At 42.1% G+C, this 16,839-nt stretch overlaps 2 protein-coding genes across 11 annotated transcripts in view; one reads left to right on the forward strand and one right to left on the reverse strand.

Annotated features, from left to right (window-relative positions):
* The window catches only part of bcar3 (BCAR3 adaptor protein, NSP family member), a 72,130-nt gene extending 58,129 nt beyond the window's left edge, over positions 1 to 14,001 (forward strand). For all 7 annotated transcript variants that reach the window (XM_085137136.1, XM_085137134.1, XM_085137135.1 and 4 more), the window contains 8 exons: positions 902 to 1,036; positions 4,123 to 4,347; positions 4,491 to 5,116; positions 6,524 to 6,639; positions 7,493 to 7,664; positions 8,037 to 8,148; positions 9,314 to 9,517; positions 9,621 to 14,001. In XM_085137136.1, coding sequence (XP_084993262.1) covers positions 902 to 1,036; positions 4,123 to 4,347; positions 4,491 to 5,116; positions 6,524 to 6,639; positions 7,493 to 7,664; positions 8,037 to 8,148; positions 9,314 to 9,517; positions 9,621 to 9,799 — 1,769 coding nt within the window. In that variant the 3' untranslated portion in view covers positions 9,800 to 14,001. The remainder of the gene's footprint in view (positions 1 to 901; positions 1,037 to 4,122; positions 4,348 to 4,490; positions 5,117 to 6,523; positions 6,640 to 7,492; positions 7,665 to 8,036; positions 8,149 to 9,313; positions 9,518 to 9,620) is intronic.
* Positions 10,751 to 16,839, reverse strand: part of fnbp1l (formin binding protein 1-like) — a 49,488-nt gene continuing 43,399 nt past the window's right edge. For 3 of the 4 annotated variants that reach the window (XM_085137151.1, XM_085137148.1, XM_085137150.1), the window contains one exon: positions 10,751 to 16,744. In XM_085137151.1, coding sequence (XP_084993277.1) covers positions 16,604 to 16,744 — 141 coding nt within the window. In that variant the 3' untranslated portion in view covers positions 10,751 to 16,603. The remainder of the gene's footprint in view (positions 16,745 to 16,839) is intronic. The other variant, XM_085137149.1, reaches the window with a different exon arrangement.

A 16,839-nucleotide genomic window follows, 5' to 3' on the forward strand; every position in this document is an offset into this window, starting at 1 on the left:
GAGGAGAGGCTGAAAGTTTTAGTTGTTCCCTTTATTATAATTACACATCTGTATATTAAACACTCAGAGAGAGCTGAGCGTAAAAGCGAAGCTGTCGATTTACCACTCAACCCAAACTCCTCAGCGATGGTAGAGACTGAAAGAATGAGGTCATGGACACGAGCAGCAGAAATGAACTTTCTCCAAAGGGCAGCCGTGCTCTCTGTAAGTCAGAGGTCAGCAACCTGCAGCTCACGAGCCACGGATTACATCGCTCCAATTAACTCTAACAAGTTTAATACATAAACTATATGTACTAATTTATGCTCTTCCAATTACATCTGTTATACACTCGTATCCACAGTCACACGTGTCTGCCTTTTATTTTGGAGGTTTTTTCTCGCCACCACTCCTCCACATCAAAAGGAGCCCATTGAGGTGGTTTGAGTGTCTGACAAGGATGTTTCCTAAGTGAGGTGTTTGAGGCATGTTCTGCTGGGAGGATGTCTCAGGGCAGGACGTCCAGACATGCTGCAGAGACGATAAGCTAGAGGGGGTCTGGGGAGAGAGCGGTCTGGGTTTCTCTGCTTAGGCTGCTGCCTACATGAATCGGTTAAGTGGAAGAAAATGAGATGAATAGATTTTAGTGGCTTGAAGTATTTTGAATCCTTTATTTTTCTCTGTATCTGTTGTATATAATTTTTACAAGCTGATCTAATGTATATGAGACCTCAAAAACAAAAGTGGGAATTCTAATCAACTCAGTGCCTTTTTTAAAAAAAATATTTCCTTTCCTCCCCACCTCCACCTCATCTTTTCCTTTTTTTGGTAACCTTTTTTTTTATTTCTATTTACCCACCGTCTCATTATCTTCTCTGTCATCTCTGTAACTCCATCTTCTGTAATTTTGTTCTGTCTTCAGGATCCAAACCGCAGCCCCTGCAGACACCTGACTCGCTCCTTCCCAGCCCAAACTCCAAGTCGCCGGTGTTTCGGACAGGCAGCGAGCCACTGCTGAGCCCCTCTTTCCCACGGAAATCAGCAGAGCCTCTAGCAGGTATACAAATATTTTGGTGGAGAAGAACCAGCAGTATACAGATGAGTTTCTTCAGCGATCATTCCGTTTATACAGACGAATCCCTGAAGACTTTTACGTATACTGGTTCATATAATAGAAAATGGTAAATGGTCTGTATTTGTATAGCGCTTTACTAGTCCCTAAGGACCCCAAAGCGCTTTACACATTCATTCATCCACACATTCACACACTGGTGATGGCAAGCTACATTGTAGCCACAGCCACCCCGGGGCGCACTGACAGAGGTTAGGCTGCCGGACACTGGCGCCACCGGGCCCCTCTGACCACCACCAGTAAGCAACGGGTGAAGTGTCTTGCCCAAGGACACAACGACCGAGACTTTCGGAGCCGGGGCTCGAACCAGCAACCTTCCGATTACAAGACGAACTGCCAACTCTTGAGCCACGATCGCCCCTAATAGAGTTTATGAAACCTAACAATTGCAAGACATGTGATACAAATAGATGTTTGGCTTTATTTGTAGTTTTACTGTCCTCTTTATCAGTATTAACTTTTAATGTTAAGTGTAAAATAGATTAAAATAGATTTGCTTGGTCATAGTGCATAAAATGTACAGTATAGAGCAGCACTCCTGCTAGATACAGAGCTACAAACAGAACAATCGAGAAAAAACTGCAATTAACAAAAGCAGCCTGAGCGCCCACAGCTCTGCCAAGACTAAAAGTTCCCTATACAGGTTGTATAAATCAAGTCCCAAAGGACAAGGATGTCCTGATCCAGGGATTTAGTTTGATATTTTGTTGAGAACATCATGATGATGTCTTCAATTTTTGTTTTGGTATGAATTTATAAAGATTAGATGCAAGATGACAAGTTTGCCCTGCGTCATAATGACAGTTTATGGACAAATCCAAAATGTACTGACTTCTAAATGTTGGTACTTTTTACCTCTTTCTTTATTTTTAATCCTGCAAACAAAACCACTTTGATGGAGGAAATAAATGACAAGAATAGCAATCGAGGTTGAAATAAAGTAGTCTTGGTCCAGGCATCTGAATGGTATAGAAATAATGAAGCTAAACAAAGTGGCAGTTTGGACTGATTATCAGGCTAAAAATAACTGTGTGGTGCTTGCTAAGAGCCAATAAAAGCCCACGTGGGGGGTTTAAAATTAATCAGCCGTTGTGCCTTCCTAAGTATGTGGGTGTAATATAATACACTCTCCCGGGCTGCTCCTGCCATTGCTTGAATGTTAGACAATGAATTTTCCTCCTGTTCTGCTGGGGCTCTCTGCTCTAATTCACAATCTGATAATACAGTGGGGCAAAAAAGTATTTAGTCAGCCACCGATTGTGCAAGTTCCCCCACTTAAAATGATGACAGAGGTCAGTAATTTGCACCAGAGGTACACTTCAACTGTGAGAGACAGAATGTGAAAAAAAAAATCCATGAATTCACATGGTAGGATTTGTAAAGAATTTATTCGTAAATCAGGGTGGAAAATAAGTATTTGGTCAATAACAAAAATACAACTCAATACTTTGTAACATAACCTTTGTTGGCAATAACAGAGGTCAAACGTTTACTATAGGTCTTTACCAGGTTTGCACACACAGTAGCTGGTATTTTGGCCCATTCCTCCATGCAGATCTTCTCAAGAGCAGTGATGTTTTGGGGCTGTCGCCGAGCAACACGGACTTTCAACTCCCGCCACAGATTTTCTATGGGGTTGAGGTCTGGAGACTGGCTAGGCCACTCCAGGACTTTCAAATGCTTCTTACGGAGCCACTCTTTGTTGCCCGGGCGGTGTGTTTTGGATCATTGTCATGTTGGAAGACCCAGCCTCGTTTCATCTTCAAAGTTCTCACTGATGGAAGGAGGTTTTGGCTCAAAATCTCACGATACTTGGCCCCATTCATTCTGTCCTTAACACGGATCAGTCGTCCTGTCCCCTTGGCAGAAAAACAGCCCCATAGCATGATGTTTCCACCCCCATGCTTCACAGTAGGTATGGTGTTCTTGGGATGCAACTCAGTATTCTTCTTCCTCCAAACACGACGAGTTGAGTTTATACCAAAAAGTTCTACTTTGGTTTCATCTGACCACATGACATTCTCCCAATCCTCTGCTGTATCATCCATGTGCTCTCTGGCAAACTTCAGACGGGCCTGGACATGCACTGGCTTCAGCAGCGGAACACGTCTGGCACTGCGGGATTTGATTCCCTGCCGTTGTAGTGTGTTACTGATGGTGACCTTTGTTACTTTGGTCCCAGCTCTCTGCAGGTCATTCACCAGGTCCCCCCGTGTGGTTCTGGGATCTTTGCTCACCGTTCTCATGATCATTTTGACCCCACGGGATGAGATCTTGCGTGGAGCCCCAGATCGAGGGAGATTATCAGTGGTCTTGTATGTCTTCCATTTTCTGATGATTGCTCCCACAGTTGATTTTTTCACACCAAGCTGCTTGCCTATTGTAGATTCACTCTTCCCAGTCTGGTGCAGGTCTACAATTCTTTTCCTGGTGTCCTTCGAAAGCTCTTTGGTCTTGGCCATGGTGGAGTTTGGAGTCTGACTGGTTGAGGCTGTGGACAGGTGTCTTTTATACAGATGATGAGGTCAAACAGGTGCCATTCATACAGGTAACGAGTGGGGGACAGAAAAGCTTCTTACAGAAGACATTACAGGTCTGTGAGAGCCAGGGATTTTCCTTGTTTGGGGTGACCAAATACTTATTTTTCACCCTGATTTACGAATAAATTCTTTACAAATCCTACCATGTGAATTCATGGATTTTTTTTTCACATTCTGTCTCTCACAGTTGAAGTGTACCTCTGGTGCAAATTACTGACCTCTGTCATCATTTTAAGTGGGGGAACTTGCACAATCGGTGGCTGACTAAATACTTTTTTGCCCCACTGTATATCTGAAATCTGAGTGTGATGCATGCTTTTCATTGTATTTGAATTTAAATAATAATATCTTAAAAATGTTAAAAAGTCAGAGGGGTTGTAATATTAGATACTTAAAAACGTTCCAAGTCTTTATATGTATAAAAGCCAAAACAGCTTTTGTGTAACTTTTACGGCACTTGTGTTCCTCCAGGCCAAGCGATCCGGGGCTCTGACAGCCAGCTGTGTCCTAAACCGCCTCCCAAACCCAGCAAGGTTCCTCTGGCTAGGCTGGCTCACTCCTCTTGTCCTCAGGCTAGAGTTCCCTCCTCCAGCTCCTCAAACCTCACAGACACCTCCTGTGTCTCTCCCAAACTGGCTGCACCTCCACAGGAGCCCAGACGTGTAGAAACCCCTGATTCTTCCTGGGCGAGTGGAGGTATCCTTTTATTTTATATATCTTTTTTATGTATTTATGCAAAGTTATTTTATTATTATTGGATGGTAAACATCTGTTTACATCAATATTGACTTTTATTTTCAAATGCAACATTATAGATGGATGTGTTTGTTATTCCACAGCCACTGCAGGCCCTCCTGTTCCTCCAGTGAAGCCCCTGAAATTGCAACATCTACGGCTTCCTGCAGACTCCTGCTGCTCCTCTGGGTCTCTAGTTTCACCTGCTGATGCTGCTAAGTGTCCCGATTCAGAAACAATAACAGGACAGGGTGAAAGACTGCAGCCCAGCCCTGCAGCCCTGAGGTCCTGCAGCCCTCTGGAGTGGGAATCGTCAAACTCTCCTAACCCCATCATAGAGCACAGCCGTGAAGCTCAGCTAACACTCTGCAGCTATGTGGAGAGACTGAAGAGAGAAGGGGAGATGGGGAAAGAGGAGGAGGAGGAGGTGGCAGGAGACAGAAGCTCCTACCATCATGCTATCGCAGCCTTGGAAAACACCAGCGAAGAAGAGGATGAAGATGCAGGGAAAGACGAGGAGAAAGATAAGAGGAGGAAAAAAGAGAGGAGTAGTTTTCAGCGGCCTGTCATAGAGACGGAGTCCATGTTCAGGCCAGCAGAGTTCGACTCGCGACTTCTGCCTCTAGAAAACAAACCACTGGAGATGGCGGTTCTGAAGAGAGCAAAGGAGCTGGTGCTCAGCCACAATCACCACAGCCTAGCCAGACACCTGCTGATGGCTGACTGCCAGGTATACATACACTCTCTCTAAACCTAAATATGAAACACAGCCACTGTGCACCAGTCACACACTGTTCTTTACTTTAAATCCATCACAGTGCAGCAAACTAACCTGTTTTTATCTTCACTACCTGCAGAGGATCTTCATCCAATTCTTAAAAAACAGTCTGCCTCAGTTTGATTAGCAGTAGTTTTGTATTATGATAAAGCATAATGTGACATGTACACACATAATATTTGGGTTAAAACATGAGGATTTATATTAAAGCTTTTCCAGTATATCAAATCCCACTAAGCATCCTTACCTTTACATCTAACTGTAACTAACTCTGTTCTTCCTCTCTTGTCCTGTCTTTCTTATCTTTCTCCATCTCTGAGTGAGCTCTTTCTTTTCTCTCCTTGTGAAATACAGCAGCTGGACCTTTAGCTAGCAACACACTGTGCAACAAACTGCACACAAGCAGTTTGTGTGATTGCTGGTGTTTGTAAAGCTGATAGAATTATTAAAAAAAGATACTCGTTTTGCTCCTCTCACTCCTCGTTCCTCTTTTGCAGCACTTGTGCACACCTGCAGTCGTTCTGGTGTCGTGCCCAAAAAACACAAAACAAAAAAACTCACCCCAGAACACCAGCCCACTTTAATTCCCGACTATGGTACATGATTTTACCTCTTTCGTCTTTTTACAACCTGGTGATTAATACACAAACAGAATTGTCTTTCACGTATTACTGTTTAGGCTCAAATTGGTTTGATGTTTGAGATGGAGTGACGTAAAAAAAAAGGTTTGCCTCACACCTCAAAATGCATCAAACCCCAATAGTAACGAGCCTGTTTTGAAAATGTAAAGAGAAGAAAGTACAGATTTTTATTTAAGAGAGTAAAAATAAAAAGTTGTCAGAAAGATAAAATAGTCAAGATACCTGAAAATTCTACTGAAGTACAGAAACTAAGTATTTGTACTTCTTTACTTCCCACCTCTGGCAGTAACTGATGGTTTTAGAATTTAGTAAATGTACTAGTGTTGCAAAGACCCGGAATGATTCATTGTTAATAATAACATATCAGAAAGTGCTGCAAACAGCAACACCGTGCTGGGAAAATGAAAACTGACACTAGACAGACGTCGACGCGTGCATTTAATCTGCAGGTAAACATGTTTACTGCTGCTGTGACACACAGCTCCTCTGTGTGTGTGTGTGTGTGTGTTTGTGCACTATCGAGAATTAGATTTCCACCCTGCACCTGATGATGCTGCTGCAGAACAAAAATGATCTTCATGATGCAGAGACACAACCAAATAAAATGTTTTGCCTCATCCAAACACATGCGCTAGGCACATACAATGAAACAGGGTGACAAACTATAACAGAAAACTGTTCTAACAGCTACTTGTAAAAATTTTTTTCTTCCCACCAGGTTGCCAGGATACTGGGAGTGACTCCAGAGCTTAAAGGTCAAATGGGCGTGTCCTCCGGTCTGGAGCTGGTGACGCTGCCGCACGGTCGTCAGCTGAGGCTGGACCTGATGGAAAGGTACATAAGTGAGAGGACAAATCACAACTTAAACCCACACACTGGCGTATATTGTGAAGTAATAGTTTCAGTCTCTTTTTAAAACCTAATGCAAAAAAAAGAGGAAAGAGCCATTTGCTTTCCTGCAAGGAATAAAGAGAATCTATATTTTTGTGTTTTGTACAAAAATCCACACATAAGCAAAAGCAGGGAATTGTTATAGCATAAATCTCCTTATAAATATTTATCTTCATGTACAGGTAAATACACTGTATTGGTTAGCTCTTTTGGGGTAGTAGCAGACACAATTCAATCTCTTCTGTTTTGATTGTATAGAACCAAATCACAACAGCAGCTGCCTCAAGGGGCTCTATATTTTAAGATAAAGATCCTACAATAAAACAGTCAAATGACCCAGTACGAGCAAACACTTGGCGACAGTGGGAAGCAAAAAGTCCCTTTTAACAGGAAGAAACCTCCAGCAGAACCAGACTCAAGGAGAACAGCCATGACCAGTTCTGGGTGAGGGGAGGAAGACAGGACAAAGACGAGATGTGGGCGAGAGCCAGAGATTAATAACAACTAATGATTAAATGCAGAGAGGTGTATAAAAACATGGAGAGTGATGGACAAAGCTCAGTGCATCATGAGAAGCCCGCAGCATAACTAAGGGACTAGTTGTTAGAAGTTTGAACTGAAGCTGACATACCACCATTAAACATGTCGTACAGGGGAACCCATCGTGGAACTCGCCCCTCCAGACAGTGAGGTCTGTAGTTAGACTACTGCACCGCTGGACGATCAGATAAGGAACAAAAGACATTGCTGTTGGGGGCTGTTTGTAATCCACCCATCTCTTCCCTCTGTCTCCTAGGCACCACACCATGGCAATAGCTGTTGCTGTGGATATTCTGGGATGTACGGGTAGCGTGGAGGAGCGGGCTTCCACTTTAAATCGCCTCATTCTGGTTGCTATAGAGCTGAAGGACACGGTTGGTGACCTGTTTGCTTTCACAGCCCTGATGAAAGCTCTGGACCTGCCTCAGGTAATGAATGCCTAACCCTAAACCCTAAGCATAACCCAATCGTAACAATGACACTAAAGCCACATTTTGAGTCTCAAAAATGCCTTCAAACTTGTGGGAACTGGATTTTGGTCCCCATAAGTTTAGTATGTCTGTGAAGGTTCTCAGTCATCCAGGTCATCGTAGTCAAAGGAGCTTGCAAAGAAGCAAAGAAAAAAAAAAAAGTTTAGTAAACTTCCAATTTATGGTCCCCACAATGATATGATTACAAAAAATCATAAAACCAGGTAACGAATATAACAACTAAAATCTCTCTACTATGTAAAAAAACAAAAAAGGAGAGATTTAATTGTAGTTTGAAACTCTTAAAGTTGATGTTTGTTGTTGATTTAGATCAGTCGTTTGGAGGAAACATGGACGACTCTACGAAGGAATTTCACACAGACTGCTATCAGCTACGAGAAAACACTCAAGCCTTTCTACAAGAATCTGTACGAAGGCACCGGTAAGAGGACAAACACAGCCACTGATAACAGCTTAAAGATATAATATGTATTATTTCCTAAAAAAAGAAAAGAAATTACGTCAAATCATCATTTAGACTTTCAGGAAGTGTGAGGCTGTGTTTTTGGGACTCTCTGAAAATGTAGCATCCAGGTTACATGGTCTCCATCTCTGTGTTAGTCAGGGCTGTATTAAAGGTATCGAGGATGTGCATGTCACTTAGAATCCAGACACCACATGACTGACTTCATAGTTTTCATCAACAACCTTTGTTTTTCCTGGTGAAAGTAAGATGATAACCAGGTCTGGACTGGGACAAAAGATTGCCACGGCATTTTTGCTCCAGGCAGCCCACCTCACTCTCTGCTAGCAACAGCAGCCTCCTGTGACTGTGAGGGTTGTTGTTGATGCTACTGTTAACGGTACAGCAGCAGCAGCCCGATAACTAACGTGTCGGCTAATTTGACACATTTTGGTGCATATGTTTTTGCTTTATTTTTATTTTTCTCTCTTAGTTTTGCCCCTAAATCTTTTCACTTTTCTTTAGCCAGCAACCATGTTCTGCATGGACACACAGGGTAGGTAGGGGAAGGGCCGGTTGCCAAGTTGATCGTAGCATGTATGACTATATCGAAAAGAACAAAATTTATATATTATAACAACAAACATGCCGTGTTCGAAGTCACTTAAATAACCTTGCTTCCCCCTTTTAAAGCTCAAATTAAACTTCAGCAGGTCGCCTTGACCACGTCTACATGACTAAATGCATCAAGTTGCTGCCATGTGATTGGCTGATTAGACATTTGTGTAAAGGAGCAGTTGAACAGGTGTGCCTGGTACAGTTGCTGGTGAATGTGAGATGGATCATAGCATTACTGTAATTTAAAATATATATATCCTATTGTTCATAAATGAAACATCATCAAATAAATTGAGTATATTTTGTTTCGTCTTTTTAATAAAATACATGGGGTAAGTAGATCTTAAGCATTGTCTTATAAAAGGGTTACTGTTGCTATGTTTAAAAAACATTTAAAAAAACCTTTTGTTCAAATTCAGCCAGTAAGGATGAACATTGCATTAATTTTTTTCTATATTTAAAGCAAAAGTCAGTGTTTACGTTTTTTATGGCGCTCATAAACTCTACTAACCTCACTCTGCTGCAGCCTCCTCTCCTCCGGTGGTCTGTGTGCCCCTCCTCCTGCCACTCCTCACGCTGATGGAGCGTCCTTCAATTGCACCTGACGGGGTGGAGCTCTGGGAGACCAGCGACCAGGGCTGTGACATCATGCTGCGCCACCTGGAGGCTGCACGCAACGTTGCACGCAATGCGCACGGCTACACTGCCAATGCACAGAAGATCTTACAAGGTAAACACCAGAAAAGTCCACCAAATTCTACCAAAAACGGGCGTCACGTGTTCCTTTAAAAACAAATGAATAAATAAAATCCACCTGTGTGTTTGTTCTTTAGGGTTTCAGTGTGACGACGATCTGCTCGAAGTGTTTAAGACAGACTTTCAGCTGCGACTGCTCTGGGGAAGTCGCGGAGCTACGGTCAACCAATCAGATCGCTACAACAAATTCAACCTCATCCTCACTGCGTTGTCACGGAAACTGGAGCCTCCATCTACAACACCAACCATAATCTGACTTCTTCTACGCGAACACAGCAGAACAGAAAAGACAGGAAGTGATTAGTGAGCGAATCAGGATCATCAGGAGGATCACTGTTCTCTGAAGGCGCTCAGCAGCACAGCAGGCGGGAATGTTCACCTTCAGGTCAATGTGCTCTGATGGAATGTGAACCAAAGGGGCTCATTTCATTCATGAAAAGCTTCAGAACATCTGTGAAAACGGAACTCCTTTTTTTCAGTCCAGATGTTCACTGTCCCATCAGGTCAGCTTTAATTATGTAGCCCAATATTACACATCCCAGGTTTGCCTGATGGCTTTTTAGAGTGAAACAGCTTCTGATTCCCTTTGTCTGAGAAAAGGATTAAGGGGAATAAATACAAATTTTAGGAAGGAGAAAGAATGAATTTACAGTACGGACAATCACCAGAAAAAACAGCTACGTAGTTTCAGTCAAATAAAACACTGGAAAGCTCAAAAAATATTACCCGCTGTCATGACACACTAGACTGAAAAGTGATGTCTGCACCCAAACACCTCAGACACATCTCGCTTTTAACTTTTTTAATCAGACTGATGCAGTGGAAATATTTCAGGAAGTGACGTGAACAGTGATCCACTTTTAATCACATTGATAAGTTAATATCACATGGTTGTGTTTAACTTTGCAACAGTGGATTTGAGACTAACTTAGGTAAACAGATTCATACTCATTCATGTTCATTCATTTTCAGTGGAACAGCTGCCCATCGTTTCCAGCTGTTTTAGTCGGTCTATATCACTGTTTTGAAAATCAGGGTGTAGAGGGGATAACAAGAAAAGGGTGTGTGTACTGTCTGTACACAAATCACTTGTGCGTCTAAAATTAGAATGACTGACGAGCAGCAGCACGGTGGTATGGGTGTCATCTCACAGCAGGTGGGCCTTTGCATGATCTCCCTGTGCTTGCATGGGTTTCCTTGCACAGCCCCAAGACATGCACTTCAGGTGAAATGGTCTTTCTACACTGACTGTAGGTGTGGTTGTCTCTCTGTGTTCAGGGTTTAAATGTCCTGGTAAAAAAATAAATAAATAAATAAATAAATAAATAGCCACATTGTCGTTCTCATACTGTACATTGCTCCAGCACCTGTTTTTAGCCTTTGTCTGCAGTGCTCTCTTTAAGATGGCTAACGTGTGTGTGTGTGTGGTCATTTCTGTCAGATGATGTTGCTCGATGTCGTCAGTGTACATTAGCAGGTTGAAAAATGTCACAACACCTGCGGCACCTGAACAAGTAATAGAGAAAAAGGATGGACGATTTCCAACAGTCTTAAAGTTTGTCAGAATTGTATTTTTGTTCTGTTTTCTGTTAGCCTCATTAGCTTTGCACTATTATGCTGGTATGTTACATAACAACAAATATATATAATAATCAGGGCACTTTAAATCTATGTGGCCATTTGCCCAGCAATGAAAGACGTAAATATCTGAGATGATGAATTCTTCCACTCAGCAGGCGACAGAAGGAATCAGCAGGTAATCATTTTTGCGAGCAGAAAGTCATGATCTGTGTGCCTGAGTAATGTGTTTGTAAAGACACACACGCAGAAATAATGGAAATATGTTAATAAGCGAGACATTAAAGCTGTACATATTTAAAGCATGTTAATAATAGACTGTAAATACTTTCTGTAGATGACTGTTTAAGAAAAAACATGCTGATACATTAATGTTTATATTATTATGAACTACTGTGGTAAGATTAAATGCCATAAGCACGATCTGGAGAAGTTGAGTGTGTTACCATTGAATGTGTGCACTGTCATTGTTCTAAAATCTTCCACAAACTTCCACTGAAACAACTCCACTTCTTTTCAATGCTGCTTATTTTATTAGAACAATATTCTGAGAGAAGAAAAAAAAGCATTTTGTTCACAAAGTGTCCAAAGACATTCAAAGTAAAAAAGATGTGCACAACAATACGAAAAGAGAAGTACTGCTATTGGTTACAACATGGTAGAAACACAGATTTACATGTTAACATCCTGCTAAAGCACCTTGTACCTGCTGTTCTTGCATTTCTTTCTGATTTTAAATAAAAAGTTTAAACAGCTGGAAAGTATCTTTACATGGTTGCTGGATACAAAGTTTCCACAGGACAAAAACAGGAATGTGGAGAACATGTGGTTTTTGCTGGGTAGTGAACAGCACCACGCTCACAGTGTTATTAAAAAACAAACTGTTTGTACATAAAACTTACTGCAGATTTAGTATAGCGTCAAAGCTCAATTGTTATTTAGTACTTTTGCATTATATTCAGAGTTACAGCACAGTGTCCATTAGAATACACAGTTTTATGCATATATTTGGAGTCTGGTGTGTTTTCTCACTTGCAAGCTGCTGCATCACTCAGCAGCTTTAAAGGGAAGCATGCTCCAAACGGGCCTTGAACCAAACCAAAGTGTAGCAGTCACATTTAAAGCATCACATCTAGTTAAGGGTTTGCATGAAATGCTTACCACTCTAAATGCTCCGCAACATAAATGTCAGCAAAATTTAAATCGTATTCCTGTTGGAAGTTTATCACACTCACAACATGATTTCGCTGTCTGACAATAATGGCCTGAAGATTATGGTGGGGTAAGTTTGAATGCTGAAACAATCAGTGGAACATTCAAGCTTCTCATATGTGAAGCTAACTGGAAGTCATGTCTTGCAGTTTGTTGCAACTCGTTCATAATTGTTGCACTTGACTGTCCGGCGATTAAAAACTATTAGCTGTGGTCTTCACTGCTTTAAAGCAGAAACTGGATAACCTGATATGACTGCATTAACACTGGAACAAAAAGTCATATGTACACATAAGAAAAATCACTGATGAAGCTTGGTGACGTCTTTGCAAATCAAATCAAATGTACACTGAACAAGTCCTGGAAGTATCAGTTGTAGTCCTAGATGAAGAGGGCGGGGCGAAAAGTTCAAGTAACAACATCTACAGCATTGCTCTGCACGGTTCACAGCTTCATCAAAGAAACACAGATTACAACGAAAGCATGGCCACCTGCTGTTTACACTTACGTCACGTGAGATGAATCGTTGGCGGCTTTTTACGTTAAGCAGTAGGTGTATAATTTTGTTAGTCTAACAGAAGATCGAGTGGGCCATTAAAAAAACTAACTGGTGAATGAATTCAAAGACTACAAAATCATGCACAAAAAAGCCTCTTTGCTCAAAATGAGATACAAAAAGAGTATAAAACAGTCAAGAGAAATTACTCACGCTTATTTGTTTGGTTTCTCACTTCTGCACAAGGGTCATTCAGATAGTTCACGTGTCTCTCACCTTCATTCATTCATTCATCTAGTCACTGTTTGTCAGATTTAAATGCTGTAGTACTTTCGGACAAAGTGCATCGGTTCAATTCTAAACTTGTCTCTCATAAAAATGGCCGATAAACCTAAAAACAATCACCACGGAAACACATTCAACATGACAGGTGTTAATATGTACAAATCATTCAATGGTTAAAAACTAACAAAAACGCACATGTGCACAAATTAACATGTTCACATGTATGGAAAGCCTATTAAGCCGGGGGGCGGGGAGGGGACAAAAAACTCATTGGTATGTGTAAATGTTTGGCCTTCCGTACATGTGTACATGTCGCTGATGCATGCGTGCTTGTCATCACATTCTCATGTACAACCGATTAAATGGGAAACCTCTTCAGTCGCCCGAAAGAGGTCAGGTCAGCCCAGTTGGCCGATGGGAGATGTAGTCAGGCGTAAAAGCAGACGCATCGTTTTATGCTTGTGAGAAAAATCCATCCACAGGAAAACAAGGTGAAGTTTTAAGGCAGTCTTAATTGCAAAGACACCGGAGCTCCTCCTCCTCTTTCTTAGTTTGGTGTTCAGGCACAGTCCGGAGCGAGCAGAGCTGTGGTTTGGTGAGGGAAGGCCGCCATCTGCTGGTCAACTGGTGGAATCGCAACTCAACCAGGAAAAGGAGAAGAAAGAAAAACGGAAAGAGGGGAGAGAGGGCCTGTATTTCCCCGATAGTCCTGCTATCTGTCTAATGAGCCGCACGGAGACATTAAACCGAACAAAATCCCATTCATGCTGGAACATCATGGCATTCGACACACAGAGCTGGAGTCACATATGCACAGTCACAGATGGAAGGAAAGAAAGAAAACTCGCACAAGATCATAGCTGAGACACATTTATGACACATTATTTTTTTTTAAAAAACAAACAAAAACCCCACATGCGACTGTAAGAGAGTGAAGGCAGGCAACGAGGAGCAGAGTGGCTCAGGCAGGCAGACATCACCAACACAGCACAAATAAGGATGAGAAGTGAGCAGGAGCGGTACAGGACTGACTGTTAGTGGCAGCAAATGCTGGATGAGCACCTGACCCTGAAAGATAAGAAAACCCTGGCGTGGCCTCTGACGTCTGCTGTTATTTTTAATTTATTTATTTAAATCTTGCCACAAGCTGGACCCAAAGTCTGGGAGAAAGTGTGTGTATGTGTGTGTGAGAGATACACTTTAAAAAAATATGGTGAGGAAATTTTAAATAAATAAACCAGCAAGGTGGGAACAAGTTGTACTTGTGGGGTACTAATAAAAAACAACTTTGTTATTATAGGAGAAAGTTTTTAAGACTTGCCCCCAAACAGTGTGTCCAGCAGGTACAGAGAGTAATGTAATTTATAGAAAGGATAAGCTGATATTTAACACTAAAAGATAAATTCAAGAAATGTAAAACTAATCAGTTTATTAGGTTCACCAAGCAGAAGTGGTCCTAACCTACCTTTAAAATCCATTTCTTATATTTAGTCACATTTGTACGTGATACAGGTGACCCATCGATACAAGGTCAGAACAGGGCAGCTCGACATAAAGGCCCACAACGTGAGCAGCGTGGCACAGAAATAAAAGATCGATGCTCAGATTTTACTGAAGCTGCTTATGATGGTTTAACAGGAAGTAGTTGGTAAAATCCGGAGCTTTCTGTAGTTTCAACATAAAGTCTTTACAATTCTCACATAATGTCAGGACTGCATGCAGCTGAGCTTGGTGTAGCTAATAAACTGCTGTGGTTGCTACTTCCTACCCTGAAAGACAAAAACGATCCACAGCTCAGAGGTGGGTTTGGATCTCATGTGAAGATATTAAATCCTTTATTGCTTGTTCGTGGCTTTGGCATCATCTCTTCTACCTCCCTCCTCTGAAAGCCCAGAATGCTTTGCTGCTTATGGACACGTGAGCATGCAGACATGCAAACCTCCCCGGCAGCTCGCCTAATCTCCGACCTCCTCCACCTCCCTCTCTCCCTTTTCCGCTCTTTCGCTCTCTCTCTCTTTCTTAGTCACCCTCCCCAGCACCAATAATCAGCAATCAGCACGAGCCCTCCACCAGCCAATCAAACCGCCCGGCCACTCTGCGGCCCCTCAGGAACCTGCAGTCACATAGAGGAGAAGAGACCGTTAATAGAAAAGCACACACGAGCTGAACCTGCTCGCACTCAGCTCAAGTTGAGGATGCTTGAGTTTCAGACACACAGTTCTGGCGAAAAGTTCAAATGGCGAATGGAAATGAAGGATGATGTGGTGCCCTTTGCTGCGATAAACACTCTTCAGACACGACTTGCTTCAGCTGGCACAGACGCCATTAATACCCGCGCTGCTTGGTTTTTATCCTCATGGATAGCGGTGGAAACACTGAGGGTCAGGCCAGGTTTCAATCAGTGACTCAAACAACAAACCAGGTCTACATCTTAGTCTCCTGAGCCTAAAAAAAGCTCTATAACCGGTTTAAAAACAATTAGGCTAACTAACTGCAACTCTTTTTGATCTGTTTTGATCCTACATAAGACCCACTGATAGAATTATAGCACATAAAAGCGCTATCCTGATTCAAAAAGGAGAAAACAGTGACTAATAATTTTCATTTACTGCTTTGCTTTGCTACAAACTACAGCTTTTAATTTAAAAAAAAGATACTTTATTCATTGTGGTCTGTTGTCTCAGTTAGTCCTAATCTAAAAGGCTGGACTGGACTGAAAGTTTACAGAATGTGGGTTCAAGCATCCTTCAATAACCTGAGAATTTGACCCACATGAGGAACAAGAATTCCTGCCTCGTCTGATGAACATGCACCAGAGCAGGCGACTCCTGTAACAACATGTACTGCCCACTCTGGAAAACTAATAGGTAGAGATTTTATCCAGATCCTTTACAGTGATAACTGATAAATCAGCATTACAATGGCACAAAAATGCACACACACACACGCACGCACGCACGCACGCACACGCACAGAAATCAGACAGAAAGGCAAAGTAAATGCAGCATATTTCATTTCAATAAACAGACATGTCAAGAGCTTAAAATCAAGAATTTGATCATCTCCAGTTAAAAATAACATAGACAGTAAAATAATTAGAATACGTGTTAAAATAAAAATAGAGTCTTTCTAACGTATAATATAAAACAATCTTAATTCATTTGATCTAGGAGAAGAGGTGTAGCTTACATACAGCGGTGGATGAGCACACGAATGCCTCATATATTACACACAAATCGCTCAAACACCACATGATGAGTCCTTCCTGTTCGTGCTTAGAAACATCGCAGGTATGAGAGGAAGACGAGTGATTATGGGGTTAAAAGAATGAGCGGGCGTGCAGGATGAAGGGATGGGATGGAAACGAGGCAAACAAGACGACAGGAGTCCATGCAGATGTTTCACAGTGATGTCTCTTTTCCTTTTAGTGGTGTTACACTGAGAAGCAGGCAGACATGGAGAGCATGACAGACAGAGGACAGCGGAGCCTCAGATGTAGGTGACGGCACCTTTGCTGTTTTTCTCCAGCGTGATTTCTACATAGGAAGTGGGAACGTAGCCCTCCTCCCCGCTCTGCTTCCTCGCCCGCGTCCACCCATCGCCTTTGTCCTCCTCGATGATGTACAACACCTGCGGGCAGGCAGACAGTCAGGACGTCACGTTCTCCCACGACTCACCGGAGACGTTTTCAAATCGCACCATTCAAATCAAACTCAAGAGTCTCA

The sequence above is a fragment of the Neolamprologus multifasciatus genome, chromosome 17 (assembly GCF_963576455.1).
Source record: "Neolamprologus multifasciatus chromosome 17, fNeoMul1.2, whole genome shotgun sequence".
NCBI lineage: Eukaryota > Metazoa > Chordata > Actinopteri > Cichliformes > Cichlidae > Neolamprologus > Neolamprologus multifasciatus.